At 39.0% G+C, this 26829-nt stretch overlaps 1 protein-coding gene across 2 annotated transcripts; it reads right to left on the reverse strand.

Moving 5' to 3' along the window:
- Window positions 1–26535, reverse strand: atp8b3 (ATPase phospholipid transporting 8B3). Of its 2 annotated transcripts, none has more exons than XM_028444418.1 (28): window positions 26402–26535; window positions 25339–25393; window positions 24303–24394; window positions 24075–24188; window positions 21659–21757; window positions 20931–20992; window positions 20205–20277; window positions 19968–20038; window positions 18642–18733; window positions 18380–18538; window positions 17412–17500; window positions 17134–17327; window positions 16843–17051; window positions 15824–15855; window positions 15554–15710; window positions 15194–15382; window positions 12849–12961; window positions 12436–12603; window positions 10834–10945; window positions 10661–10736; window positions 10441–10564; window positions 8450–8540; window positions 8111–8334; window positions 7944–8027; window positions 7644–7868; window positions 3528–3666; window positions 3118–3248; window positions 1–265 (listed from the first exon to the last, which is right to left on the reverse strand). In XM_028444418.1, the coding sequence occupies exons 1-28, from the start codon at window positions 26405–26407 to the stop codon at window positions 173–175; spliced, it is 3273 nt and encodes a 1090-aa protein (XP_028300219.1). In that variant the 5' UTR covers window positions 26408–26535; the 3' UTR covers window positions 1–172. The 2 variants fall into 2 exon arrangements, with proteins under 2 accessions (XP_028300219.1, XP_028300218.1); XM_028444417.1 differs by having other exon boundaries at window positions 8450–8636.
- Between the last annotated feature and the right edge of the window lie 294 nt (window positions 26536–26829).

Below are 26829 nucleotides of genomic sequence, written 5' to 3' on the forward strand. Positions count from 1 at the left end.
CACAGATCTATCAGAAGAAAATATCGGGGTTTAAAAAAAGCTTTTTGGAACTGCGATCCAAACACCTACGTGTATTCTGACAGAGAACAATAGCAGTAATGTCCTTCTTCGAAGCATTTGCTGCATCCTTACTCATGGCACGAGTTTGTGTAGCTACTGCTTCTGTTCACCTTCACATTCTCTGCTGATGGGATGAACGATGGGAGGACGTCCGTCTCCTGAACTTCGACTGCAGCTCCACTGAGTGAGAGGACACACTGTGCACCTGGATTAAAGGAGACAGCAGCATCGACTTTAGGAAAACAGAAATCACCCAAACCATTAAGTGGTTCCTTAACTCCTGTACTACATAGTTTATTTTAATAATACACGCAAATTTATGGGGTGCTGAATGTAAAAACTTGGTCACTTTTTCATAGATGACATATTTTGAGCGTTTAGCTGACTTTCCTCACATTTAGTTTATTTTTCTTTAATTTTAGACAGAAATGAATGTAGAACATACGTATACCAGGGGCCACCAACCTTTCTGAATCTGTGAGCTACTTCAAAGGTACTGGTTTGATATACAGTTTTTAAATACTAAATGTCCACGGTTTCACTTTATTCAAAGGGTAAGATAATAAGGAAAACTCGCAGTACCCGAAAAAGGTAAGAAATGTTTCAACATGCAACAATTCTTTTTCTTAATTCATACAATTGTTTTATTTTCATGACAATTTATAGGAAATCTTTATGTTCCTATTAACTAGCCACTAATTAACAACTTTTGAACTAATCGCAAAACATGTCAAATTTAACAATTTTGTAATATTTTATAAAAATCAATTTTGCATTTAAAGAAAAAAGGATCTTATCACAATCTGCAATCATATCTGTTACACTTAAACAAATTTGCCACAATGTGTCAGTAAAAATGAACGTTTAAAGATGGTTAATTTAATACAAAAACCTATTAAGCATATATTCTATTAAAGCTCTGACTACAGCTGTCACCTGTGAGGCCGGCTCTACGCAGGGGCAAGAAGGGACAGCGCACCCTAAAATCAAAATTTTAGAAGTATCGGAAATATTAGCTGAAACAAGGATGATATAGTAACAGCTTCCTCTCATCTCTGTCCGTCCACTGTGAACGCACACTGACACACTTCCCCCCAGCACTCACTAAACGTCCAATCACTGTTAGAATACAAATGAGTCAAGAAGTAGCCAGACAGTGTGGTGTCAGGTTTCAGCGCGGCCACGGAGCAATATATGCCTTTGAAGAAGCAGCTGCGTTTTCTCATTCACAACTGCTTTGTTTCATTTAATCACAGCGTTTTTTTTTTACAAAGCCAGCTTAATTATTTTCCACTCCAGCTTTCTGCAGCTCACAAAGAAGAAGTTTATGCTGTGTAAGCATCCGTTTTTCAGAGCTTTTAAAAACTGTAGTGCTCCTGTGGAGTGGAGAGAAAGGAGATTTTTGAACTGTTCGGTTGCTAATGAAAAAACAAAAAACACAAAATACCTTGTTCTGCATCTATTGTGTTTTATAGATTAGTTTGAGAATTAAAAAAACAAAATATTCATAAGACTACCTTTCAGTTTTGTAAATATTGATCATAGTGTGTGAAGTCTTACTTCAGGTAAAAATGTATTTGAGAATTAGGCCATCCAATTAAAGCTAGGGTAGGTGATTTTTGTTCAGATACACTTTTTAAATTTTTGGTTGAAATCGTCTTTATGTCCTGGCAGAAATTAAGATCTTATGTGCCCTGAAAAGGTACGAAGAAAATCCATCATCTGTAGCAGCTGTAAACCTGTAAAAACTTCGACCAATGGAAAAACGATCTTTTTTTTAATCAATTCTGTTTCCCTGCTCGTTCTCGATCCCTCGCATGCACGAGCTCACACTGAAAGCGTATCGCCGCTGATACAGTTAAAACAGAGTTTTTGGTCACGTTTTTAACATACATGATGGTAAAGTTTATTGTTTACTTAATGCAAATTGAGACATGAGAAAACGACGTTTCTATACAATACAAGCCATGAGCTGAGCTCCTCTTCTACAGCAGCTGTGCACGTGTAAGTGAGTGAGATGGAGCACAGAGGGGAGGGGCGAGGGGGGTAAAGGCGGAGCCGTCAGGGAAGCTACATTCAAAACCATGCTAGCTTTTGAAAATCGCCTACCCTACCTTTAAGATATGTTATGTTGTTGGTTGATAAAATCTAAATGTTTAATCTAAATGTTAAATGTAAACTTAAACATTAAATTTATATCTGAATGTTAAACCGCCTGCCAAGCGTAAGGCTAAATGTTTAGAATTTATACAAAGTGGGCAGGTCAGTGCCTGTCAATCCCAAGGCCCCACCCACACCACCGACAACAGCAGTGAGTGAGGAGAGAGGGAAGGGTAAGACATTGCGAGATCGCTCCAAACTGGCAAACTCAAAAGAGCGGTAAGAACTGGTTTACAGGCTGCATATCAGCCGAGAGAAAGTATGGACAACGGCCCTCAGGCAATATAAAAGATGTAGATTCGCTGAGAGTACCGGCATGCTGTATGTCAACTCACAAAACTGTGGGGAGTGTGGGCGGGGCCTCGTGATCTTTGTATACTCACTCCCTCAAAACCTCAGAGACTGCACGGACTTTCTCACCTTCAAAAAACACCTCAAAACCCACTTATTTCGGACTGCTTTTAATGTATAGTCATTTTAATGTAAAGCCATTTTAATGTATAGCCATTTTATCTTGTAGTCTACCTATTATTTATTACATTGTGTTTTTTTACTTAAGTCTATGCCTTTGTATTTTCACTTATTGTTGTTTTCACTGTAAAGCGTCTGTGAGCACTGTAAAAGCGCTATACAAATAAAATGTATTATTATTATTCTAAACATTTAGCTTTACACTTGGCAACTGATTTCACATTTAATTTACATTTATTTTTCATGTTTACACATTTTTAAAAATGATACAGAACATGCCGTTTTACCTGAATTTGTCTCAAATGAAAGAGCAATTTGCTAAATGTGAGGAAAGTGAGCTAAATGTTTAAAATATGTCGGCTATATAACCAGGTATTTATATTTGGCACCCCATACGTATACACATCACCCATAAGAATGTCTCACCTTATGCTTATTAGGAGCTGAAAGAACTACTCTGAGTGCATGGGCTGTCAGTGATGGCAAAAAGGCTGTCCAAGCTGTGAGGAAAGCTGTGAGCCACACAACCGGCTCTCTGAAGGCCTTTTCAGACACGCCTGATTCACAAGAGACACAAATCAATTCAACTCCACATAGTGACAGATGCACAGCTTCAAGATCAACAGAAACCTTTGAAAAAAAAAGTCAGAAAATAACTTTTTTCTCTGTTTGGCCACGTTATGTTGTCTGCATTTGCTTTTATTCTTTTCCATTTGAATCAAATTCGACTCTCACGTCAATGATGAGTAGTTAAATGCACACCGTCAGAGGTAACAGCACATTTAGACGACAAGTAAACAGGGACAATAAAAAGGCTGCATTCAGAGCAGAGGTACCCATAAAGGAGTAGTCGATAGGCGACCTCTGAAAAAGGAAGGCGCTCTGTGTGATCCTGGAACAGATGAAGAACAGCACCACAGATGTACACACAGCAGCCACGTTGATCTTAGTCCAGTACCTGGTCAACAATATGACCTGCAACATACAAGCAAGGGAGAAAAGCACCCCGGATAAGGCGATACATGTAATATATATATATATAAAAAAAAAAAAAAATCTGCAGAAAATCACCCTCAACACACCACTGAAAACCAAACTAGGAGAACAGTTTGCTTTCAGCATGACAGCAAGGTTAAAACTGGAAACATGAATTAATAAATTCTAAAATTAGCGCCCTGAGACACAAGTGCAATAGTTTGGGTCAGATAGAGACAGAAATTGTAGGTATAGAACAGTGGTTCCCAAACCTTTTGTGCACAAGGTACACCAAAGGACAAGTAGAAATCACATATTGTGCAAAATAGCCTTTATAACACATGTTATCACTCATATCATGAACAATATCACGGGCGACCATACAAGAAAGTGCTCCATTTTCCCTCTGGCTGTTTCTCCGTTTTAATGTTGTCCTACAGCCTTTGTCACAGTCTTATAATTCTCGTCTGAACAGCAAAATATTGCGTACTCTTTTTATCCATTATTTTGTCTATTTATTTTTATCTAAATAATTGCTTTTAGCTATATAGTTTGCCTCTGTGTTATGAAATGAGTGCATACAAAGTAGTAAATTAAAATCTAATTATTTTTGTGTACTTGTATATACCTTTGAGAACAAAACACTAAGAAAATAAGTTCATACTTTTTCATCAAACAAGGTAAGTACAAATAAACACAATTTCACGTAAGTACATTTAATTTGGAAAAAGTATATTTTATACTTATTTTTATTAACCAAACAGAAAACTAGGTCTGAAACCTTTTTCTTCATGTTTATATCAATTACAGATATTACAATTTCTCAACAGAAATTGTTTAATATTATACTATTTCCATACATAAATGAAATATTGTCACTCTGAATTTTATTAAAGAGAAATTTGCTATTTAAATACTTATTTTAGCCCTTAAATACATAAACAAGGTTTTTAACTATTTTCCTGTCCTCATATAAACACCTTAATTAACTCAGCAAATTAATCATACAATGATGAGTTCACATTTTAACAGTCTAGTCATTATGAGCTTACCAGTAGCCCTTTGGTTTCAGTCCTTTCTGGTGTTCTCAGCTCCGTTGTGCACAGCCATAGGCCATTTATAAGGTGACTTTCTGTGCGATTGCGTTCACCTGTTGAGGTGAGGTTGTTTTTTGTGTGGGCGTCTGAGCCGTTTTTCTGCTAGTTTTCCCCTACATGTCAACATTTTTAAAGCTAGGGTAGGCGATTTCCTCCAAAATCCATCAACTATAGCAGCTGTAAATCTGTAATAACTTCAACCAATGTAGAAAAAAACAAATCGTTTTTTTTAACCAATCAGGTCTCCCTGCTCGTTCTCGACCCCTCGCATGCACAAGCTCACACTGAAAGCGCGTCGAAACAGTTTTTGTTCACGTTTTTTTACATATATAATGGTAAGGGTTTATTGTTTACTTACTGCTGAATGAGACATGAGACAACAACGTTTCTACACAATATATATATATATATACATATAATATGCAATGAGCTTATCTCTACTTCTCCAGCAGCTGTGCGAGTGCACGTGAGTGAGACGGAGCACAGAGAAGAGGGGCGAGGGGGGAAAAGGCGGAGCCATCAGGGAGGCTACATTCAAAATCATGCTAGCTTTTGAAAATCACCTACCCTACATTTAAATGATCCCTCAAGAGAAGTGACAGGTAGTGGGAAAATGTATATGAAACATATTTTAAATATTGTTAAGTACATAACAATAACAATAACAATAACAATAACAATAATAATAATAATAATAATAATAATAATAATAACAATGCATTGGATTTTATCATAAACACTCAAAGCGCTTTACAGAATTAAGGCATTATTCTTTCACTCCACACTTAGTGATGGTAAGCTACTATTGTAGCCACAGCTGACCTGTGGCAGACTGACGGAGGCGAGGCTGCCATAGTGCACCATCGGTCCCTCCGACCACCATAAACGCTCACTCACACACATATGTGTAAGTCATAGAACACTAACATGGTTTTACAATTACAATTACATCATAATTGTAATTATTTATCAATTATGCAATTATAATTGACCCCACCCCTGCCTTGACTCGATGTGTTTGCATTAACACAGAGAGGTAAATTGGGACAGATGTTTCACCTATATTGTATCTCCTTTTTTTAAAAATAATTCATATTTGTTTGACTTTTGTTTGTTTTCTCATCACAGGAAAACTCTGTTTCAGCCAGTTAGGGATTCGTGTAGCTACTGGGTGTGAAACGGCTCCCAATGTTTACCATCAACTGCTTCCACTTTGAGTAAACGTCCTGCTTCTTTCCAATAAACTGACAAGTAAAATGTTGCAGACGATCTGTATCACTGATACAAAGCAAACATGAGCTCTTATCAGAATGGGGACAATGGTTGATTACTGACCAAAAAAAACACAAAAACAAACCTGATATATTTCCATTGAAACATGAAAAACAATTTCAGCGTTTTTTTTGTCCCAATTTACCTCTTAGTGTTAAAGCAAAGAAAGTCATGAATGCATTAAGTCAATGAGCTTCTTACTGTAGAGACAAAGCCTGTTGACTTGGTACACATCAACAACCTACTGTCCTTTACTCTAAATCCAAACGTTAAACAACAACAGCCATTATTTTAGGCACAGAACTTCTATAAGTTTTGGGACATTTTGTGAAGTATCCTTTTAATGTTTGGACCCACACTAGAAAAGTCATTTGGGAAGAGTTTAAAATATTATAGATGCAGAGGTGAAAGTACTCACATTACTGTAATTGAGTTGCTTTTATGGGTACTTGTACTTTTTTCAGTATATTACTAAATCAGTCATTTTACTTGTACTTAAAGGGCCCATGTTAAGGTAAATCAACTTTTCTGTGCTTTAAACACCATAAAGTGCTATTTAGGCTTCATACACATGCCCAAAGTGTTTTTTTCATTGATTCCCTCAATCGTTAGTTAGAGGGTGATTTGCTCCTTTCTTACTGCAGGGTGAGCCCAAACACCTCGCTACAATTTGATGACGCGTTCCCACTTTGATGACAAATGTGACGCGGCACTGAGCTGGAGAAGCCGCGCCTCCAGGAAGCTCACTGCCGTGATTGACGTAAACAGAAACGCCCACGAAAGTGAGCATTTCAGTGTCCTTCGTGCAGTGCTATGTCTGTATTTTCTACAGTCCAAGAAATGTACCGTCTCATGTCTATAAAGCAGCATGAGCTCGGCTACAGAGTGGGTGGGAGGAGGGCGGGCCGTCCTCTGGCCCTACGTCCCCATGCGGGGAGGAGGAAGTCAGTGTCTCGTCTATATACACGCCCACTCATGAATATGCGTAAGTAGGCCGCAAATCAGCCTATTTGAGTAGAGTTGCTCAGAAAGTGACTCTTCAGAGGCTAAAACTCTGGAAAACAGGCGAGTTTAAGAAAATAAAACTCAAATACTATATTTTTGGGGTTCATAGAACAAATGGAGATGGGTGAGCATGGTTTGGGACCTTTAAAGAGTAACTAACCCCTGCTTTCTCCTGACCTGCCACTAGGTGGGACATTTAAAAAAGATGCCTTGATTATGGGCAGGGCTTATGGAGCAGTTAAGACACGCCCAGTCTATACTCTAAAATCTCCAATGAACACTGTATGATATGTTAACTAGCTACTCATTACTCAATATAACCTCTCTGTTCACTCTTCTCTCAATCCAACCTACTCACCACAGATTGTAGAGCCCACAGGTGCTAGTTTTTAGGCTGGGCTACCGGACTCAAAACGCCTCTCACTTTGTTCTTCTTCTTGTTGAGTACAATAATTAAAATTGCTACTTCCGTGTTTTTCGTGAACGGATCGGGCTGAAATTTCAATCAAGTAACAGCACTTGAGTAGGATAAATCAGTCCTCTTTACACCTCTGTATATATGAGAGTACATTCTAACGTAGGCCTAAAGGTTCAGCAACTGACCTCAATTGTAGCAATAAACGTAGCTGCCATGGACACGGTGACAGCCATGGTCTGCTGGTCGAAGGCCGTGTTGTAGAAAACTCCGCATGGAATAAAGAAGAGGATGAGTGAAGAGTACACAGCATACAGGAGTGATGAGAGCAGCATGAGGGGGCTGGACAGCTCCTGTGTCTGCCCACACTTATACAGCTCAGGCTGCTTCAAGCTGCTCTCAGCATTTACGTCCTGCAACCAGAGAGAGGAATCACTCTGATGGTTGTTCTTGTTAATAAATGACAGTAAATAAAATCATGATTCGACCTGTTCAAAAATGGCCACACACAAAATTGGGGTTGCTGTATAGAAGACAGTGTAGAAAGCAATAAACCACCTCTCATAGAGGGACTGTGAAACAGAGAACAGAGGGAGATGTTGAGTTTTCTCAAAGCTCGACTACAACTGACAATGTGGATCAATGTGTTTCCAACCTGAGCACTGAAGCCATTGAAGCAGCCAAACCAAATGTGCACGAGGGCAAAACCACAGGTCTTAAAGAGGAAATAGCGCAGAAAGAGGGAAATGCGGCGGTAGGACCAGCGGCCGTGGACGAGCAGCAGCTGCTGTAGAAACCTGAACTGGGATAATGCAAAGTCTGCATTCTGTACCGCCTGGCCTCCTTCCACTCCTGCCAGTCCGACCCCAACATGAGCCGCTTCAGATGAAGATGATGATGATGAACAAAGGTCAAAAAGAAAATAATGAATCCATTCAGTTATTATGCTTAACAAGTAAAAGACTCTCTCATCCTCTCAGTCCCACTGACTCACTCTTGATCATGTTTACATCATTTGCTCCATCACCAATGCACATGGTCACTGAGCTGGTGTGTTTTCTAACCAGTCGGACGATCTGAGCCTTCTGTGCAGGAGTCACACGGGAACAAATCACAGACTGACACTGATCTGCCAGCTTCATGAAGGTCGGCTCCCATTCTGGTCTTTGGTCAAACTCTGCCTGGACATTTAAAACATCACCAAACAGGACACTTCAATATCAACCTTCTGAAAATGAAATATGGAAATGTTTTAACATTTAAATGCAAATATTTTTTGCTATCTATTATGTTTAAGAGTTGACGGGCAGATTAAGGGAGACTCACAGGGAGGATTTATTAGTTACCAGTTCAACACTAAATATAATGTAGAACAAGAGGTAAAAGTTATGGATTACAAGTACACAAGTTACCATAATTGAGTTGCTTTTATGGGTACTTGTACTTTTTTGAGAATATTTCTAAATCTGTAATTTTACTTGTACTTAAGTATGTTTTAAAATAAGTAAAGTAATTTATTACATTTCTACTCCAAATTGTTACTGAGTATGTTATTATTTTTGTTTTAAAATGATCACCGGACATTGTGAAACTGCAAAAAAATTCAATGACCACACAACAATCAAATGCATCACATCATAGCCGACCAATCAGACTAAACGTAATGCACCGTGCCAAAACAGCATAGAATAGAGTTCATACATGAATCTATGTTCATATGTGAATCTATACTTAGAGCCTGATATTTTTTATTTTATTTTGAATTGAACTCATTGGTGTTATTTTATTTAAAAAACAATTATAATTATATATTATATAGATTTTATTATGGAAAATTAATGATGTTCCAATTGTGCAAGATTTGATTTTTTCCTTTTTAAGTTTATACATGAGATGTTTACTGTATTTAAGGGAACCGTGGCAAGATTTATTACCAAAAATAAACATGGGAATTGAAAGTAACTAGTGACTTTTACTTTGCGTACTATTTAATTCAGCTACTTTTTACTTGTAATTTACGTATGACTTACTTTTACTTACTGTATACATGAGTACAATTTCTATCAAGTAACAGTACCTCTAGTTGAGCAGGATATATCAGGACTCTTTATATCTCTAGAATAGGGGTTCCACACCATCAAAGTTTTATATTTTTCATTTTCGGGGTGTAATTATTTCCTGTTTATTTTGGATTTTTTTTTCAATTTATATTTTAATGCTAATCACACATGCACACACAAGCACGGATCCCTCAGCCTTTCAGGGCAGCATGAACTCTTTTCCCAATGAATTAACAATAAAACACTACAATACATCACACAATATGATTCATTACAAATGTGAATTGATGTGCCACGATGAGCTGCAGTGCAATTAGTTGCTCATCAAGAACGCCACACCATTAAAGCAAGCAAACCACAGGACCTGACCACGCAAAATCCAGTGACAATATGCTGTACAGTAAGAGCAGCCCCCGTTTCTTTAGTGGGATTTGATTACTCCTCAATAACAATGCATTATGAACAACGCCTCACTTCAAAAACCTTGCATCAGGTTTGTGACGGTAACACATTGAAGGATGTTTTGCAGAGCTCATGAATTAACCTTGCTCATGCATTGTATGTACTGTACAAACTGTACATCTGCAGGTTTGAGTAATCCAGGATTACCACCAAAATAATCCCTAAAATTATCTAAAGATACAGTAAGAATTAATTTTCTTTACCATTGTCCCAATTAGTGAATCAAAATATTAGACAGTAGCTCATGTTGAATGTTTATTTTTATTTTAGGAAAACACTGGTATAAAGAAATAATTATCAATCAATGCTGTCCTTATTAAGTTTTCGTACAAAAATAGAAAGCAGAGGCTTAAATATTTTTTCAATTCTTTTTTCTATACTCACTTTTATAAAATACTAATAGAATTAAACAATACAAAATATCACTGTTTCCAAGATTGTTGTCCAAAATGACAACATTTACCAGTTCGGGTCCAGTGAGCACCAAAGAGGTCTTTACTCCAGCAGACTCTTTTCCTACAGCCCACACGTCTGTCTGTCTGCCCTTTAAGAAACTGATCTGTGGGTCTGAGGACTGGAGTATCTCTCTGTGGAGCAAACAAACAAAGATCAATGGGTAAGTGTGAGTGTGCATACTTCTTTGTGTGTATCCGTGTGTGTTTTAGCCTATTGCTATTAAAAACCTGAGCTCTTGCCATTCCAGTAATCTGGCTTCAGGATCCAGTAGTTTACACGAGTATCCGATATTTATGGCAGTCTCTGAAAGTAAGAAAGAAATGGACGGAAATGAAGGAGACGAACCTCAGGGAAAAAACACATTTGATGATATTTGTGTTCTTTAATTCTTGTGCTGTACCTTTTTTGTCCCCAGTCAGCACCCACACTTTAAGACCAGCCTCCTGAAGAAGAGCAATAGTCTCAGGCACACCCTCCTGCAGCCGGTCTTCTATGGCCGTCACCCCCAGGATCTGCAGATAGGTTTAATATTCACTAGTATAATTAGTGACTGAAAATTGTCGTTATACCTCCTATTTTCCACCAAATATTGCTGACACATTTTACCCTTGGGGTCAGTCTGAAAGTTTGACACAGCTAAAAACAGACTGGGGTCAAATTGACGCCAGAGGAACACAAGTGCGTGCAATATATGTTCAGGACATTGAAAAAAATATTATTGTGATCATTTTATGCTTAATCAATCAAACCCATTAAATTAGGAAAAATCATGAAATATGAAGCAAAAATTGTTTAAAAAAAATGGAGCCAACTATTATTTTTTGAATGATAAACGTTGAATGCGGTCAAATTGACCTCAATGATAATAGGAGGGTTAATTAATAGGAAGTATGAAAAAAAAAAACTACGGAAGAGAATTAGGGTCACAGAAGAAAAAAAAAATTGGAGGCTAAAAAAACAAAAACCATGAAAATCAAAAATGAAAGTCGAGATTTTTTTCGGAAGTAAAAATAATAAAAAAAGACAAAAATCAATGTCAAGATTTTTAGGGCCACTGAAGAAGAAAAAAATGGCAGAGGTAAAAAAAATAAAAATTCATGCACTTCAAGAAAAACTTTTTTTTCATTATGTTGACTGCCTGTGCAAAATTCCTGCCAGGCAGTTTGAGGAATTGGTTAAACTGTACTTTAGAATAATTACGGATGACTGTTACTTTGAAGTGCAAAAACTGCGACTCTGCTTACGTGCTTCCTCGTTATGATGGTCAGTATACCCGGTTGTCACGGGGCAGACCGAGGTTAAATTCCGCGATTAGGAGATTACATCATTATTCATCCTGTGCTTTTATTCTAAATTCATAGAACATGTCATTTGTTTGGAAAACCCTTCCAGGAACTAACAGTGTTTTAGTCTGATTCAGTCTGCTTTGTTAATCATATTTTTGCAAATGCAATTCAAAAATTTGCAAAATAGTGACTTGTACCTGCAAGCCGACTGTATGAAAAAGGATTCATTAGGATGTCCAATTGTGTCCTGGTTTACAAAATCCTTAATGGATAGGATAATGGTAAGTATAGTTTAACCAGTTCCTCAAACAGGCATTTTGTACAAACAATCAGCATAATGAAAATAAAATCTCAACATTGATTTTTGACATTATTTTTTTAACCTTTTTTTCTGAAGTGTATGAGGTTTTTTTTTTTTCAGCCTCCAAATTTTTTTTTCTGTAGCCCTAATACTCGAATAATGAAGAATTAATTCATAATTTCTTACTTATAAATACAAGGATTTCATTTCAAAAACTAGCACTGATTCACAAACACTGTTAACTTACAATTGCAATTTATTTTAAATGATATAATTTATTTTAAATATATCTGTAAATGTGTGAACTAGTTGTCAAAGAGCTGCCTGATCAGTCCAACCCAGTACATTACAAATGTTCCATTATAAATAAATGGTTGATAACTAAAACATAATATCTCAAAGAGGAGGAGCCAACCAGCAAGTCTGTCTCCATCTGATCATACAGCGTCTCCAGCAGTGCGTCTCGGTCGCAGGTCGCCATGGTAGCAGCCTTGGTCAGAGTCTTCCTCCACTGCCCCCACAACGCCTCAGGAACAGATCGAACTGCCACACACAGTGTCCGCAGACAGGCCTCAGCAAACAACTGACAGAAGAGATGTCAAACTGGTTTTTAATGGAGTTAAACATTCAGTGAAGCACAAGTGAGAAAACACAAGAGGAGAGTTTCATCCATGAGGAAAAAGCCTGGAGACAACAATTCATCATCAAAGGACTTTAAACACATCCTCAACTCTCACTAGAACAAATCAACACTTACAGTATATATATGACTGACAGGAAAACGTGTGACATTATCCACATAATGTTAATATTAGCACAATACTTTACTTCCAGAGCTCTTTCTGTCTTGTCCAGATGAGGACAGTCCTCCTCCAGTCTTTCCAGGATGACAATATCAGCCCCTTTACAGAATAGTTTAACTCCACCCTCGGGCTCTCGCACTGGAAGAAACACACAAAACCAGCAGAGATTTGAGACAATACATGCAATATACAAACCTGCTTCAACAATGCGCCATGACGCAGAATTGACCAGAACATCAGAATGTACTAAAAAAGGATGGACCTTGTTTTTTAGGTTACCAGGTCAACTCAGCAGGATTATTTTTGCTAGCTTTAGAACAAACATGGACATAAAGCAGGGGTGTCCAAGTCGTTTTAGTTGTGGGGCCAAATGTGAAGCTGTTAATCTTAAAGGGCCCATGTTAAGCTAAATTAACTTTTCTGAGCTTTAAACATGATAAAGTGCTATTTAGGCTTCATATACATGCCCAAAGTGTTTTTCTCATTGAGGGTGATTTGCTCCTTTCTTACTGCAGGGTGAGCATAAACACCTCACTACAATTTCATGACGCGTTCCCACTTTGATGACGAATTTGACGAGGCACTGAGCTGGAGAAGCCGCGCCTCCAGGAAGCTCTTTGCCATGATTGACATGTAAACAGACACGCCCACGAAGGTGAGCATTTCAGCGTCCTTCGCACAGTGCTATGTATTTATTTATTTTTTTTTTTTTACTTGTCTGCACATGCTGTCAAAGGTCAACACTACAAGAAGTGCAATCATTATGAGACAACAATGCATGTTTTGTTATTGCAATAAAATACATTGATTTATTTTATTGCTTAATTGTGACCATCACCAGCCCTCCCTAAGGAAGGGTGAGAAATCTTTTATTATAGGGAGGATATAAAAAGGGAGAGCAGTGTTACACCTAAGTGGAGGGGGAGGGGGAGTGGAAAGGGAGCAGGGAGGAGAGACTCAAGGTAGGAAATAGAAAGGGTGGGGAAGAATAGATTGTTTTACAGTGAGGGTGAGAAGTGAAGTTGTAGAATATATTGTGCTTATTATGTTGTGTAATCAAGCCAGTATAATGACAAGTGTGAAGCTTAGCTATAATGGTGGTGGCTGTGGACAGGGGGAATGAGTGGTAGTACATAAAGCAGGTATTTGGGATCAACGTGTCTAAAGTTAAGCCCAGTAGGAGTTTTATCCCACATCCCAAGGCGTGCCAGTGCATCGTATACCAGTATATGTGCAAAAACCATTATCGCAAACCCAGGAACTGCCCCGGGCCCGTATCTATTTATTAATTTTCTACAGTCTATGTATGTACTGGCGAACGCCCCAGCCCCACGCTCTGTCTCATGTTTATAAAGCAGCATAAACTCAGCTACAGAGTGGGTGGGAGGAGGGCGGGCCGTACTCTGGCCCTACGTCACCATGCGGGGAGGAGGGGGTCAGTGACCTGTCTATAGACACGCCCACTCATGAATATGCATAAATAGGCTGCAAATCAGCCTGTTTGTGTGGAGTTGCTCAGAAAGTTACTTCAGAGGCTAAAACTCTGGAAAACAGGCGAGTTTGGGAAAATAAACCTCAAATACCATGTTTTTGGGGTTCTAAGAACAAATGGAGATGGGTCAAAAATAGCATGACATGGGACCTTTAAGTGGGCCGCATATTTAGGTAGGGAGATTAGTAATATATCATTATTATTATTATTAGCAGGATTTTGGAAAAAAAATTGTCCTTTTAATAATTTGAGATTAGAAATGACTTCCATCATGTGATTCAAGCGTGGGGAGAATGTGAGCCCTGCCAATATTGTGGAGTTTCTTTGAATTTATGTATTAATTTGGAGATATCTTCAACTGAATTAGCTGGTAATTTACAGTGTTCATGTTTTTAGTAATGTACGTAACATATTAGTAACAATTTAGTAGGATATTAAGGCCACAATGTTGTTTATTTCATTAATGCTGTTTATTGTCAACGGATGGAAAAGATGTTGGATGAGCATGTACAGTGTCTGAAATAGGCTTAAAAATGACTCAGCATGTTGGAAATAGATTCATCAATGTTTCCATGTGTTCAAGTACCCCGAGGGGTACACGTACCCCTGGTTGGAAACCACTGCTCTAAAGGGCCGGATTTGGCCAGTGGGCTTTGAGTTTGACACGTGACATAAAGCATAAATGCAAAGTAGTGAATGACACCTGCGTCTGCTCTTATACATTCATACTTTGCTTTTTTTTTTAATTTTTAATATGGATTCCTAAATATCTCAGATTATCAACTAACATGGGTTAAAATATAATTGATCATTTATTGTAGAGAAGAGAAAAAGCCATCAGTGTATTCTGTCACTTATGTCCACAGCAGGTCCCTCACCCAGTACAGACATGCGTCTCCTTTTGCTGGTGAAGTCCAACACTGCCAGCAGCTCATACTGGCGTTTGATACCCAGCTCAGAGACAACAATAAAATCTCTTGTCCTGGATAGAAAAACCAACCCCAGCTCTCTGGCTGCACAAACAAGAGCCTCCTCATCTGGGGACGCTGCTTGGTAAACAGGAATATCTGCAGAAACACAAAATGTGGAACTTAGTAAATAGCCAAACAAAGATGATTTCTTATTTGTCTAGGAAAACTAGTATTTTGCCTCCTTCATATTAACTGTATCAAAAAACAACTACAGCTTACACCTGACAGCAGCATTTAAGTGTAAACAATCCGAGCACACACATTTACCCTCTGTCCATTGTGCCATGACCGTATGACATAAAGCCAGTGCAGTGAAAAACTGTCTGCTGATTGGACACTGGTCCTCTCGGAGTCGCTGCACAAGCATTGGAGCCGACATGAACAGGTTACCACACGAGTATGGATTCCAGCCCAAGTCCATCAGCTGTGCAGCAAAACAACGTGTTAGAGTCTATTTGAGCAACAAAAAAAAACAACAAAAGAATAGAGAGAAAAAGAACAGAGAGTAGAGTATCAATGGTAGTGTTTGTATGGTACCTCTACATCCTCTGCCCTGACTGATGCATCACCTATGAAGGAGAGATACTGATTTATTATGGAAAGGTTCTCAAGACCAACCAGGAGGAAGTACTTCATCATCAGGCTGTCCGCTGTGGGCAGACAGGGTTAAATATCTAGCCGATGGCAGGATGTCTGGTGCATTATGAAGAATGAGACAAATGCAGGGTAGACAGGAGGAAGTTGCAGCTCACTGTGAAGTAAATGACTCTCAGAGCATCGTCACTGAACTTGTATATGTGATGAAGTGATTTCATTATTTCAAATAAAAACATTGTCATTTACAAACGTGGTATAGTGCAGAGATGGGCAACTCTATCACAGCGGGGGCCACAAAAATGTGACTGTATCTGATCCGAGGGCAACATGATCAACATTCAGGTCAGCGTTAGAATAACGACCAATCTGTTAATACAAGGGGGAAAAAAGGGTTTTGTCATCTTTTTTGGTCTGTCTGATTTTGTTGTTTTGTCAGTTTTTAGTCATTTTGCGTGTTTTTGGAGTCATTATGTTTGTTTTTGTTATTTTTTGCAATCTATTTATAATTACATGTACTTTTCTGTCATTTTATGAATTTTTGTTGTCAATTTCCTTATTGTCCTGTCAATTTGTGTGTCTTTGGAACTATTCTGTAATGAGTCGTGTTTTTTTGTGTTTTTGTAATCATTTTGTTAGTTTAAGTGGTTGTTGTGTTTGTCATTTTGTGTGTACTTTTTGCATTTTGCTGTCAGTTTGCGTGTTTTCTGGCACCCATTTTCCCATGTCTGACATAGTGCCTTCGGTTCTCCTTCACATTGGTTGACATTAGACCCTCGCTTTGCTTGCTGTGAGAAAAACTTTAGATCTAAATATCTGTGGAAGATAACAATTGACAACATGAGCTTAAATTAGGTTTACGTGCATTCAAGTATTCAGCTAAAATTCAAGCACCATAAGGACATGAAAGCATTTCCTCTCATCACCTGAATATAAATGAAAGAGGCTTGTAATTGTGTTACCGAAAATCTCCCCAGCTATGCAGCACTGCCTGAAGAGCAGATGATTCTGAGTTAGAGTCCCAGTTTTGTCACTCAGCAGGTAACCAACTTGTCCAAGATCCTCATTCAGCGAGGTATTCCTGGCCTGGGCCGGCCTGTCAGTCTGCTGCCAATACATCTCCATGTCACAGTCAATAAACAGGCTATGAATGGTATGGATCATGTCAAACCTGCCCAACAACAGTCAACATATACACTTAGATAGATACACAAACAATGTTTTTCCACCAACAAAAGATGGTAGAAACTGACGTGATGTAGAGTGCTATGGGCATGGCTGGACTGAGGAGGATGATGTAGCTCCAGTAGACAAGGAACCCAGTGTAGATTGGATTGTCATCAACTACCAGAACAGACTGAAACTGTGTGTGGCTCATGACCCAAGTTGAAAACACGCTGCTGGCAATGGCAAGGAGCAGAGCTGCAGAGAGCACACACAGGACGATCTAGGAACCACCAGGAGAGAGACATAAAGTTTACAATAACTCGACACTTCTGGCCCATTATCACGTTGGCCTTTACCCACTCACCCCAACAACCAATCGGTTGAATACTTTTTCCATTCGAGTTGTCTTCACTCTCACTTTCCCGCAGTTTCTCAGGATCTTAGTGTCTGAGCCTGGTCATGAAAAAGACAATTATCAGATAATTTTGCTTCAGTGGCATGGCCGAAAGAGACCGAAGACTATCCTTCCTCAGGAGAGTTCAAGCTGTCGTGTCAATAGCTCCAGTTGATGTGCCCTTGAGCAATGAGCTAAAGCTCTAGTAGCTCCGGGGGTGTCTGACCTCCACGCAAAGAGGTCAGTGAAGGAGAGATTCTCCTCTGCAGGGATCAATACAGTATCACATTATGTTTTTCCGGTGATATATCAATCTTGTGGACTGTTAAAAGAAGGTGAACTTTGTGGAACCACCAACTGTCCAATGGGCAAAGCTCTGATTCCACATCAGTCAACTTTTCTCCTGCTTAACTTAAACCACGTCATGTCAAGTGTGATGCTGGTTAGAGTTATAAAAAGGCTTAACTGAGGTCACCCCAAAAGACAATTTCTGATGAATGGCATAAAACCCATCTCTGATCTATTGATCTGCCTCAGCAGACCTGAAAGGGTCACAGCATGGACACCCGCAGCACCCCTGCCTGCTCCAGTTATAGCCGATCAATGATCGCTTTAAAGAAAGGAGGGGCTTGTAATCTGCCCAGCACTGGAACACTAACACTTATCGCCCAGATGCAAGCTGCAGTTACTTAGGGCCATCATAAACAGCAGGCGGTATTTTAAAACTATAAAGCTGTCTCTGGGTTTAGTGGAGGAGCAGCTTCTGGCATTATCAGCAGGTAGAGATCAACAGTAAAAGTTGAGTCTCTGATTCACATTTCCAGCCACTGTGACATATGAGAGCTTTCCATCAGTGTCAAACAGAGCGCCAGTACACACAAGTGATCTCTGCCCTTCTGCTCCCCACTCACAGCATGCGTCTACACAACATCCCTCACCCGTGTATACAGTCAGTCCATAGGCCCAGTCTGTGTTGCGTAGAACCGTTCCCCTCAGGAGGATGTGCTCGTTGTCAAGGCTAAAGCCCTCTCCTCTCCACTGCAGCTGACCTCTGAAGGTGTACAGGCGATTGTTGGGTTCCTCACAGAACACAACACCTAAAAATCAGTCCCAACAGTTCTTATCTTGTAAGATTTTACAGTCTTATTAAAAACGATATAGAATACTGGTTGATTTGAAACAAAGCACATTATTATTTACCATCAAAAGCACTAAGGACCTCCTCAGAAGGCTGCGACGTCAGCTCAGTGTGTGTCGCACTGAGCGCCTGTCTGTACTTAAGGTTGGTTTCACTGTGAAAACAGGAAACTTAATTTGTTATTAAAGCTTCATGGTTATTAAAAAATAAAATGGCAAGTAATAGGGCAGGGTGATATGGACCAAAATCCATATCTGCATATTTTTCTTAATCAAAATGGCGATATACAACATAAATCTTGATATATTAACTCAATTAATCCTTACCAAAAAAGACCATTCAGAGTAAATTTGCTGGTGCAAAATGCAACACAGGCACATTTATTAACAAAAAGCTGCACAATATGAGCCACTTTTGGCTTTTTCTCTTCTAAGGGACAGCACGTGTGAGTAAGTTCTGTAGTGTGGCTTGTTTAGGGGAAGGTCTGGGTTAGGATGCACTCAGCATTCCATCTAACTGTGCTTTTCATATATAGTGTTCTGAAAAGTAGCAAAAGCAGCGACTCCTAAAACGAGTATTTCAATACAAAATAAGCTATAAAATACAAATATATTGTTATAGGTGATCTAGTTATTTTCCATTTCGCCAAAATAGAAACGTCGATATATCTTGAATCTTGATATATTACCCAGGCCTAATGGCAAGCAGCAGAAGCAGTGTGGAACATGTACAAAAGCAAAAAATATATTATAATATTTTTTTAAAAAGAAGCTTGTATCCCTTTCTTGGTATTCTGATCACAACCTGAGTTGGTTTTAGACCATCAGGCTAGACAGCCCCACTGATTATAAAGTGCTTCAAAAGTAATCCTATAGTATAACATTTCTACTGCAACAATAGTATTGTTACTAGTTCATGCTGCAGCCGCACAATGATTTTTTTTTTTTTTAGCTGAAACAAAGGAAGGTCAAGGACACAATACAAACAACATAATTAGACGCTAGCTGCCAAAGTGCTAACATGGCTCATAATACACTGAAAAAACATTACAAATATATAAAATTAGTAAAAAAAAAAACACATTAATCATGCGCATGTCCCATATAATTCAATGAGGGAAATCACACATGCTATTTTACTTTGCACTTGCAAATATACCCCTTTATAACACTACAGAGCACAGAGTATGTACACCTCTTTGTACATCCAACCTTCAGCCCCCACTATATGAATACATACTTCTGACAGGCACTGTACTAGTAACTATTAAGAAGTAGCTGGTTTGTGAATGTAGGATGTTTGATTTGTTTGATTTCTGATCAGGCATCAGAAAGTAGGACGTTTCTGGATTGAGTTGGTGTAAGTGAAGAGCGACTAGGTTTTGTTACCCATCAATATCAGCCGTCTCCACATAACACAAGCTGTAAGGCTCTGAGCTAGACAGAAGCAGAAGATCAGCCTGTGAGAAAATAAGAGGAATTTACAGTAACAAATGATCTGATATTTTATTAAAATAGTAATAGGTGAACAAAAGATACATCCTTGGAACAATTGAAACAACATATAATTATTTCAAAGTCTATTCATTGTTATAATTTTCAGATTTATTAAAGTGAAGGACTTACGGGGATGACTTGGTCTTTGTTGATCCGTAACACATCTCCCACACGCACATCTTTCCACTGTATTGTTTGAAAACTGTGGGAGAAAACGTCACAGGATGATTCAAACAAAAACTCATTTATCTCAATATAATGTATGCAGTTGAATTTACCCAGATTTGCAGTTAATTTCACCAAGCGTTTCGGTAAAATATTTAACTCATCTGTTGGGTTGCAATAGAACGACCCATCATGCTGGTTAAAATGAACTAATGTTGGGCTGGTGCTATATTAACCCAGTGGTTGGGTTATAAAATAGCCCAAATTGGGTTACACACCTGTTTTAAGGGTGTAAGTGTAAATTATAGATGGATTACATAACATTTAGTGATACAATTCCAAATTTAATGACTTTAACCTTGCTAATGGAACCCATACTTCCTTTTTTTTATTGTAAATTTCCTTTTGTAGGTTGAGATATCACTTAAAGTTATCTTATCTTGAAAAAGGAACATCTGGATATTGAACATCTTCAGCAAATAATGTTTTTAAAGAAAATAAACAGGTGTGAAATCTGATTTAATCATAAAGGAACCAATCATTTTCTTCAAATGATCCCTGTGCAGTAATGCACAAAGGGACCATCCAGGGATTCACTCATTCACACTTCATTAGAGATTCATTAGCACACTGTTTTAAAACGGCACTGCACTGACTCCTATGAGAATCACCCACTGTCTTTGTTCTCACCTCTGAGAGACGAGGACGTCACAGGGTCGCGTGTTAATCTCTCTGTCAGAGCGTCTTCTCGCCTGAACCAGAGATGATGGGTGACACATGAGCAGACAGAAAAACAGAAGGGGGACGTGCATGAGTGAAATGATAGAGACAGGGTGAGAAGTTGGACAAGGATGGAGTTAAAGAGGGATGGGCATGGAGCAAGTGAGAGGGAGTGAGAGTGGCCGTGAAAGGTTGAACAGGAGAAAGAGGAGAGGAAGGATGCCATTATTGGGCTCTACAGTGACACCAGCTGGGAGATTTACGCCCTCCACTAAATGATTAGTCAATAGAGAGGGGTCAAGCAAGCGTTTCACCCAGAGCTGTTAACGACCGTAACTCACTGATGCACTTAACCAGAGAATTCTCCACGCAAAATATCACGCCTGCATTTAAAAGGCAAAGCTTTAATGATAGCAGAGAAAATTAATGCTACTGGGATGACTGGTTTTGTCAATGAGGAGAGGACAAGGAGTCAATGAGGACAATGAAGGAGAGAAAGGAGAGGCTTTAAATGTGAGGAGCGTAAATGTATACGTGTGAGGCCGTTTATGTATTTGTGCCGAAGCTCATGTGTTTGTGTGTGTTAGCATGTGTGTGTTAGCATGTGTGTGTTAGCATGTGTGTGTTAGCATGTGTGGTACTGGTAGGCAGGAGATGTTGACGTTATCCCTCAGAGACATCGGATGCAGCGCTCTCACCAAGTCATTGGCCAGGTCTTTCAATCCCCTTATAATCAGCACTGAAAGCAGTGGAATGACGGTGACGTACCACGGCACAGCTGAGATGATAGGCACACACTGTAGACACACACACACACACACACAATCCAATGACAACATGTGGTCACACATGTGATGAGTGTTTATGGGGTCAATCAATGTCACTCAATCCAAGCGAGTTTCCTAAAGATACTCCGGTTTCATTCAGACAGTCCAAAATCAAAGTCATGTATTAATAGAGGTGTAAACAGTACTACTCAAGTTGAAATACTGTTAATTGATTGAAAATGTACTCAAGTTCAAGTAAGTCATACATGAAATAGTCACATACAAGTAAAAAGTAGCTCAATAAAATTACGTTTAATCTGGTTGGTCAGTTATGATGTGATGCATTTGGTCATTTCATTTTTTTTGTAGTTTTACAATATCCATTGATCCCACACCATACCAATGGTAAAATATGGTGGTGGCAGTGTGATGGTCTGGGGCTGTTTTGCTGCTTCAGGACCTGGAAGACTTGCTGTGATAAATGGAAGAATGAATTCTGCCATCTACCAAAAAGTCCTGAAGGAGAATGTCCGGCCATCTGTTCGTGACCTCAAGCTGAAACAAACTTGGGTTCTACAGCAGGACAATGATCCAAAACACACCAGCAAGTCCACCTCTAAATGGCTGAAGAAAAACAAAATGAAGACTTTGGAGTGGCCTAGTCAAAGTCCTGACCTCAATCCTATTGAGATGCTGTGGCATGACCTTAAAAAGGTGGTTCATGCTCAAAAACCCTCTAATGTGGCTGAATTACAACAATTCTGCAAAGATAAGTGGGCCAAAATTCCTCCACAGTGTTGTGAAAGACACATTGCAAGTTATCATAAACGCTTGACTGCAGTAGCTGCTGCTAAGGGTGACACAACCAGCTATTAGGTTTAGGGGACAAACACTTTTTCACACAGGGCCATGTAGCTTTGGATTTTTTCTTCCTCATTAATAAAACCCTTCATTTAAAAACTGCATTTTGCCCGTCCCCTCTGACGCCAGGCGAAGGGGGCCGACAACGGCGGCGAGGCCAGGGAGTAGGAGGGAGCGCCACCAACGCAGCGAGGCGGACCCGCTTCACCGGCAGCGGGGAGAAGAGTGTGGCAATGGCAGCTGCTCCTCCAGCCCAAAGACTGTAGCCGTGGTGCGAGCCCAGGTCTGAGAGCCAATCCTTATCCCGAAGTTACGGATCTGACTTGCCAACTTCCTTTAACTGAACTATCGCGGCAATTAGTGCATCATTAACCCAACATGAACCTACCATATTGTGCTCTTTTGGCTGTAAACAGAGGCTAACTTGTTTCAGCTGCCCACAACAATGGCGCCGGGTCAGGAAATGCCCGTATGTTGTGACGTCACGTGGGAACTATTTATATCTGAGCCTGTGGTCATGTGACTGCCGTAAAGTGAAACGTTCTCCAGGCATTCTCCAGGTCACATGACCTGGTGAAAGACGGTCTGTCTCCTCTAAACTTACATAGTAATGTGTTCATACAAGAAAGGGTTAAATATAACAGTGGAAAATACAACACTGCCAATAGAACTAACAACAGCTGGAATATCCTTGATGTAGAGACAAAACAAGCTGCAAACTTGTGTGTCCAAAAGAGACATTCCCGAGTGGTGACGTCATGGATGAAAAGGGAAAAACCTTTCGAACACCTTCGAAAGAGGATGAACTTTTCTTGAACTGGAGGAATGCAAACAACGTCTGGCAGGGAACAAGGCCGACACGACAACGATAGAGAGGAGGAGGAATAAAAAAAAAAAGACAACACTGACTACAGATGAGAATAAATCCTACACAAAAAAGGACTGTTCAGAACAACCTAAGAATGTTTGACCAGAGAGACATGTAAACCCATGTAAATTTTCAAGCAAACTGCTTCTCTCGTGTCCTTTTTCAGCATGTACAAAAAAAAAAAAAAAAAATGTAAAAAAAAGTGAATGTAACCATGTCGGAAATAAACTGAATAAATAAAAATAAAATAAAATAGTCGGTATTTCAAGAGCATTGATACGCTCAAGCTCTGTATATTGGCCTGAGGAATCATTTAAAATAACTCATATGGGTCAACTCTTTATGTCACAAAGTCCACGGTGTGCCTTAAGAAGTGCTTTTCTAACTACCTGTTAGCCCTTCAGATTATTCAGTACCTATGAAGTAGCTCACAGTTACAGAAAGGTTGGTGACCCCTGGTGTAAAATAATGTACAAAATAAAATGTGAGAAGAACTCTCCCAAAAATATGTCAGCATATATTGTAGCATCAATGTGCATAAGCATTAATAAATCTCAACAAAACACAATAATTCTGGATGCGTTAAATCAGAGTAAGGTCTCATTCAAGCTTCCTCACCTGCATCACCATTATGAGAAGGAAATAGAGATTGGCTGCTCGCTGGAACTGTTCAAACAGCGTCAGGGGCAGGAACGTCAGCGGGGAATACTTGTAGCTGCGCACCACGTTGTCCTGGCAACCGGGAGGAGAGCCACAGAGAGTCGGATCAGGACATAAGAAAACATGAGGGACATTTCTGCATGTCAACACATTACTAAACTATGCCAACGGGTTTCTGGGACTCACTGCGTATCGTCCCCAGTGGAAGCATAGGAAGGACTTCTTCTGTTTGTGTTTGTGGTAAAAGCTGCTGTTTGCTTTCACCTCCCACGTCAGACCTGTGGGGAAGACCATCACATCTCACAGTATTTAGCATGAGGTCATTGCCAGGGTACAGAAGCAGGTCCCAGATACCTTTTTGCACTCCTCAATGGATAAACTACTAGCTAACATATTATAGCTGTGCTTCTCAAAAACATGGGATTATGTTATTATTTTAGCTAGCCAGTAGGAACAGAATTTTAGCATCATTTACAAATGTATTTATATTCATAAAAATAGTTTTATTGATTAATTAGATATTATTGCACTTACAACTTCATCATGCTATTGTCATTGTATTTTATTCTGTCTCTCAATTGTTAATTGTCCTGTTTTTTTTCCCCCTTGTATTTTCTTGTGTACCTGCTCAGGGACTGCAGATGTGAATGAGCTATTTGCTAACTCTGGTGCAATTGACAATTGCACAATGTCCCTGTTGAATAAATCAATTAATTTAAAAAATAAATAAATCACAAACTGAGAGCAAATATGATTGAATCCTCCTATTTTTTCCTTATTGCTGGATAAAATGCATGGTCTTTAATACTAGTTTAAATCCTTCAAGTATATTTTCTTTAGGTAAATAATTTAGTTTTAAAAAATGCTTATTACATATATTATTTTATTAAAAATGTCATAAAAATGAAATAAAATCATTTTTAGTTCAGCAAAGTTAAAAAAAACAAAAAACATCAATAGTAGTAATTTTTTTAAATATTTGATTTGTCTATACTTTTGGGCAAAATATATCAAATTAAGCTTATTGCAGTAGTAGTAGGGCCTCATGTTTATTTTTTTTAATTTTTGTTAAGTAAAAAAAATCTTGGTCTACATACCAAATAAACACAAATGAGTTCTAATGTATTTTGTGTGTAAATATTAATATGACACACTCAGAGAAATACGACATGTGACATTTGTCGCAATAAAAGTGACTTCATGGTGATCAAAACAGACATACCGGAGTCAAGGCTTTCCGTGTTCATGATGCGATGCAGACTTAGATCGTTGTTTGGCTTCAGAGAGATGAGAAGAAAAAGGTGAGGCACAACATAGGTTTATCACCTGTGATACATCTATCCATACTGTGACTCATTACGCTGTTGCCACACTGATGAATCATTGGCTCTTCAAAACAGGCTTTGTGGCTCTTTGAAGCTCTGTTTGCTGCTCGGTAACACAAAGGCATTAGTGCTGATGTCAACTACGCCAGTGGTTCTCAAACTTTTCTGGCTCAAGTACCTTTTTCTCTTATTTCTGAATCCAAGTCCCCCCTTTGCCGACAAAAACATTTTGCTTGGAAAACTATTCAAAAACAACTATAGAGCGTAAGACACACATTTTAAAGAATCTCATTTTGTGAATAAGTGGAAAAAAAAAACAGTATTTAGTGCTGTGATTCCCAATTATGATTACTGCATTTTAACTAGATAGAAATGTCGTTTGAGATTGTGTTGTATTTTTTATTTAAAAAAAAAAATGAAAAAAAAAATGAAAAATGAAAACAATTCAAAAACGTATTTCAATTTTTCAGAAATTTCCGGTGACCCCATTTAAACTCCAGGTGACCCCTCACAGGGTCCTGACCCCAAGGTTGAAAAACACTGATTTAGTGGCTCTTGAATAATTGTATTTCTATAGTTTTTATCATTTTTGATAAAAACTGACACTTTATTTGTTAATTTTCCACTTTCTCTCCCCAGTACCCCCTCTAGGGCCATTGTGTACCCCAAGGTGTACACATACCCCCATTTAAGAAACCCTGAACAACAGGAACCTCAGAGGTGTTCACTAAAATAGTGAGAATCTGTGAAAGAGAACCTGCTCTTCTCGGTGAACCTTTGCTGCACGTCGGATACATCAACACTGCAAGGTTTTCAGAACTGTCTCACATCGCACTAATGAGCATAAAGTCACGTTTGTCATAATATTACAAATGTTAAAGTGAGAACCAATAATTGTCTTTCTGAGCTGTTATTTGCACAGCTGCATATACCAACTGTAAATGCGTGTTGTGCTTTTACCTGCATGGTGTGCTGCTCCCGTCCCTCAGTGCTGCTAACACCATGGTGCGAGGACACACGGTTGCTGCTTCCCTAATCACAAAGCTCTGCTGACCACAGTTAGACATTAACATGACCTTTTCCCTCACCATTCATCAGCCGCCTTTCTTTACACAAATCAGTTGCATCCATCTGTGTGCTTCATACAGGTGTAACTCGACTCCGGCCCCGCCTCTTGCTCTCCAACAGGTGAGCCACAGATTTCACTCCACTCCCACTCCGCCTCACCTGTGGAGAGAAAGAGTGACAACCAAAGACCACCAGTCCAAGGACAAGCCTTTCAAATATCACATTACAGGAATGCGTCAGTTATTCTACGCTTTGCACCATAATCAAACTGCAAATGTGTTTTCTCACTGCACTGAAATCATGAACCTGAAAGCACAATG

Source organism: Gouania willdenowi, chromosome 4, assembly GCF_900634775.1.
Source record: "Gouania willdenowi chromosome 4, fGouWil2.1, whole genome shotgun sequence".
Lineage (NCBI taxonomy): Eukaryota > Metazoa > Chordata > Actinopteri > Blenniiformes > Gobiesocidae > Gouania > Gouania willdenowi.

Bases quoted from the DNA above. Each gene is read 5' to 3' on its own strand.
- atp8b3 (XM_028444417.1), bottom strand. The intron at 24,395-25,338 runs GTATGTCTGTTT...TCTTCCCCACAG, and splicing joins CACGGAAAGCCTTGACTCCG to GTCTGACGTGGGAGGTGAAA. The intron at 8,637-10,440 runs GTAAATGTTGTC...TTAAATGTCCAG, and splicing joins TGCTCACTGGACCCGAACTG to GCAGAGTTTGACCAAAGACC.